The sequence below is a fragment of the Empidonax traillii genome, unplaced genomic scaffold (genome assembly GCF_003031625.1).
Source record: "Empidonax traillii isolate 1590-97213 ecotype Southwest subspecies unplaced genomic scaffold, ASM303162v1 scaffold1139:size213905, whole genome shotgun sequence".
NCBI lineage: Eukaryota > Metazoa > Chordata > Aves > Passeriformes > Tyrannidae > Empidonax > Empidonax traillii.
In genome coordinates, this window is record NW_020956332.1 from 102,969 (window position 1) to 106,557 (window position 3,589).

The 3,589-nt window shown below is 62.7% G+C and overlaps 1 protein-coding gene across 1 annotated transcript in view; it reads right to left on the reverse strand.

The window, feature by feature from the left end:
* Positions 1-3,589, reverse strand: part of LOC114068871 (dedicator of cytokinesis protein 2-like) — a 51,152-nt gene that overhangs the window by 8,396 nt on the left and 39,167 nt on the right. Inside the window, exons 31-39 of the mRNA XM_027905285.1 lie at positions 3,173-3,251; positions 2,948-3,048; positions 2,741-2,799; positions 2,436-2,584; positions 2,138-2,223; positions 1,312-1,468; positions 911-951; positions 631-721; positions 437-556 (exon numbers count right to left, since the gene is read on the reverse strand). Coding sequence (XP_027761086.1) covers positions 437-556; positions 631-721; positions 911-951; positions 1,312-1,468; positions 2,138-2,223; positions 2,436-2,584; positions 2,741-2,799; positions 2,948-3,048; positions 3,173-3,251 — 883 coding nt within the window. The remainder of the gene's footprint in view (positions 1-436; positions 557-630; positions 722-910; positions 952-1,311; positions 1,469-2,137; positions 2,224-2,435; positions 2,585-2,740; positions 2,800-2,947; positions 3,049-3,172; positions 3,252-3,589) is intronic.

Below are 3,589 nucleotides of genomic sequence, written 5' to 3' on the forward strand. Positions count from 1 at the left end.
GGGAGGGGAGAAGGGGAGGAGGCTCTCCCTGTGGGGACTGGTGGTCCACTGCAGCAGGACTTGGCTTGTCACCGTATCCAGCCCCGGAGCCCCTCAGCCCCAGCACGCTCTCCTCCTGGGATGTCCCAGCTGCCAGCCCCTGGCAGTACAAGGGCTGGGGCTGGGATAGGATGGGGAGGGTGAGATAGGGTAGGACAGGATGGGATGAAGGACAGTGGCTGTGAGGTGAACCATCCAGCCAGGCTTACTGCAGGGCAGCTCCAGCCCCACCACAGCTGTGGGGAGGCTGAGGGGCTGTGCTGAAGCTGGGGCCTGGGGGCTTGGGGCAGGGGTCAGAGGTGGCCAGGGGCCCAGGCTTGCCCTGAGCCAGCTCAGCTTCCTCCAGCTATGGGGGCTTGCAGGCTCAGGGGCTGTGGGGCTGGGTGGCTGCACTTACCTTGCCCTGGTCAAAGTATTCGATGATCTGGTTGTACAGAGCCTCCTTGAGCTGGCGCTGGGTGTGCAGGTCGCAGCTGTGCAGGCCTGGCACGGGGGCCGTATTGGGCTCCTCTGACCACTGCATGGGGGAGAGGGGGCCTGTCATGCCAAGTCACCATGGCTGTCCACCCCCCCCAGCCCCTCTGCGCCCACCGTGAGCAGCCGGGCGTGCAGCAGCAGCGTGTAGGCTCCCTCAGTGTAGTTCTCATAGCTGATGTGCAGGTCCTTCAGCTTGTACAGGTACCTGGGAGCGATGGAATTGTGTGTAGGGAGTGACAGTACCACACGTGGGGCCTGACAGCCAGCACAGCTCGGCATGCAGAGCCCCAGCCCCCTGCCCCTCCAGCTGCTCTGACATTCTCATCCCACTGTGGTCGGGGGGAGCTCGGGGCCCCAGGACTCCCCACCCCAATCTTCTTGGGGCTGCACTCACCTGATGTACATGGCCTGGCGGTTGATCTCCTTGTAGAAGTTCTGGGGAAGAGCAGACAAGGCTGTTTGAGTGGCTCCAGAAGGGACATGTACCACAGCCCCCCACAGTCCCACACTCTGGGTCACGGTGCTGCCAGGACCGTCCCCACACAGAAGGGGCTACCGATGGCACCGGGGAGCTGCACGGCGACTCCCAAGGGACACTGGCTCTGGCAGTGGGTGCTCCCCATCTATGGTGTGCCAGGGGTACTGAGGGGACTTGGGGGGACACAGGGACAAGCCCTGCCAGCCCCAGAGGACTGTGGGAAGGTGGAGGCGAGCCCTACCGCCCCAGGGAACTGGGTGGACTTGGGGTTGAGCCCTGCTATCCTCAGGGAGCTGGGGCAGGGCACAGGTGCCCACCAGGAGGTTGACGGTGCAGCTCATGCTGTAGGTCTTGTTCTCATCATTCATGACAGCCCGGTAGTCCAGGAGCCGCTCCAGGAGCGCAGTCACCAGCTCCACGAAGTCCGTCCCAGGCTTGGTCATCTCAGGATGTCTCTGGCAGCAGCTCAGCAGGCTGGGGAAGAGAGGGGGCCATGGGTGCCACCGCACACCCAGCTCCACAGTGCTCCCACTACTGCTCTGGTCGGCTTCCCAGGAACTCAGAGTTGGGAGAGAGAAGGCCCTCAACGAGGGGCATAAATCAACCCCTGGTCTGCAGTGAGACCCCCCACAGGCACGGCCGGGATGGTGGGAGACCTGACAGCTCCATCACCCTGCATGGGAACCTGATGAGCACAACAGGGCACGAGTAAAGCCTGGGGATGGCAGAGGCATCACCTGGGGCAGGGGTATCACGTAGGGTATGGGATAGTTCCTAGGGTAGGAACAAGTTCCAAAGCAGGGCAGGGCTAATTCCTGGGGCAGGGGTAACTCCTGGGGCAGAACAAAGGTCATTCCTGGTGTAGAGGCATCACTGGGGACAGGAGCATTACCTAGGGCAGGGGCAACATGTGGGGCAGGGGCACTGCTGGGGGGCAGGCAGCAGCAGGATGGCCAGAGCAGCAGAGGTGTGCAGGGGGCACATGATGGTGCTCAGGCACCATCCTTCCTCCTCTCTGGTCCCACTCCCCAGCGGCATTCTCCAGGTCAGGGCACGGTGTGAGGAGGAGTGGGATGGCAGAGAATGGTGAGAGCAAAAGGTCTGTGCCCTGGGGAGAAGGTGGGGATGTCACTGCACACTCACATGCTCCTGAAAAGCTGCTTGTACTGCTCATCCCCACGGCCGCCCTCCACCTCACTGTCCAGCCTGCGCAGAATCTCGTCCTCAAACTGTGGAGGGGGCATGAGGATGGGCTCAGCTTCGCGCCGGTTGCTGCAGCAGCAGCCTCCAGATGTGGGGTCCCAGAGCAGCCCCTTCCCGGGGACCACCTGGCAGGGACAAGTCCCTTTCCCTGCTCCCAGGCCATGCTGCTCCCCTGGTGCAGGTGGTTCCTGCACTGTCTCACCCCATCCTGCTCCCCAGGAGCAGTCCTGTCCCTCACCTGGCTGAAGCTCCCAGTCAGCTGATGCTCGCAGAGCATCATGTCAAAGAAGATGGGGATGGTGGACCTGCGCAGTTCCAGCTCTGGCACCAGTGTCATCTCCAGGATAGGGCCCACCATGCCAGGAATGAACTCGATCTTGCGATGGCCTGGGGAAGGCAGGAAGGGCTGGGGGACAGATCTGCACCCACTCAGGCTTCCATGGCCACAGCGGCAACACCCCGCTCCCCACAGCCGCTCTGATGATGGTGCAGATGGACACCAGCCCACAGAGACCCAACAGCCCCCTGCACACCACGGCTCACCAAGGCTGTGCCACATGTCCCGGATGGACGCTCCAATCGTGGCTCTCATGTCCCCATACCTGCCAGGACAGTGGTCAGTCAGCATCGCTCTGCTGCCCAGGGTGTGGCACACCCTGGCCAGCTCATCCCAAAATCCCTGACCCCACGGTGTGGCAGCAGCCTGGGACAGGGACCTGAGGTGTTGCTGATCAGTTGGGGTGGACTCACTTGGCCAGGATGCTATTGCGCTTGGCCAGGGAGAAGTTCTCCAGCTGCAGGGACTCCTGGGTGAGGAAGGCCACGGCCAGGTGGAAATAGTTGTTCCAAAGCTGCAGTGAAAGCACAGGGACGAATGTCAGGCTGGGTGGAATGGGGGCTGGGGGAAGCTGGTGGCCAAGGTGTGTCCTCTCCTGGACACCCCGTCCCCACCAGGAACTGGCAGTGCCCACTCACCTGCAGCTCGAAGCTGCTGTTGCTCAGGAACATCTTGGTCAAGGTTGTGGCAAACTGGTTGATGGTGCGCAGGAACTCCCTGGGAGCAAGTGGCCACAGCACTGAGCAAGGGCAGCACCAGTGTGCCCACTGCCCTACCCAGTGTGCCCACCATCCATGTGCCCACCGCTGTCCCGCAGCGGGGGGTAGGGCAGGGGTTCTTTTTGCCCACTGCAGCGCAGCCAAACGCCACCTGGGTGCAGCGGTCCTGTGTGCCTGGAGCTGTGCTCCAGTGTCTGCCTGCCCCGTGCCCAGAGAGGAGCTCCAGGGTCTCACACCCAGCCCCAGCATCTGCCCACAGGCCCCTTCCAGCCCAGGTCCTAACCGGTTCTGCACCATGTTCATCACTACCCAGTCGCAGGGATACACTGTCTTCCC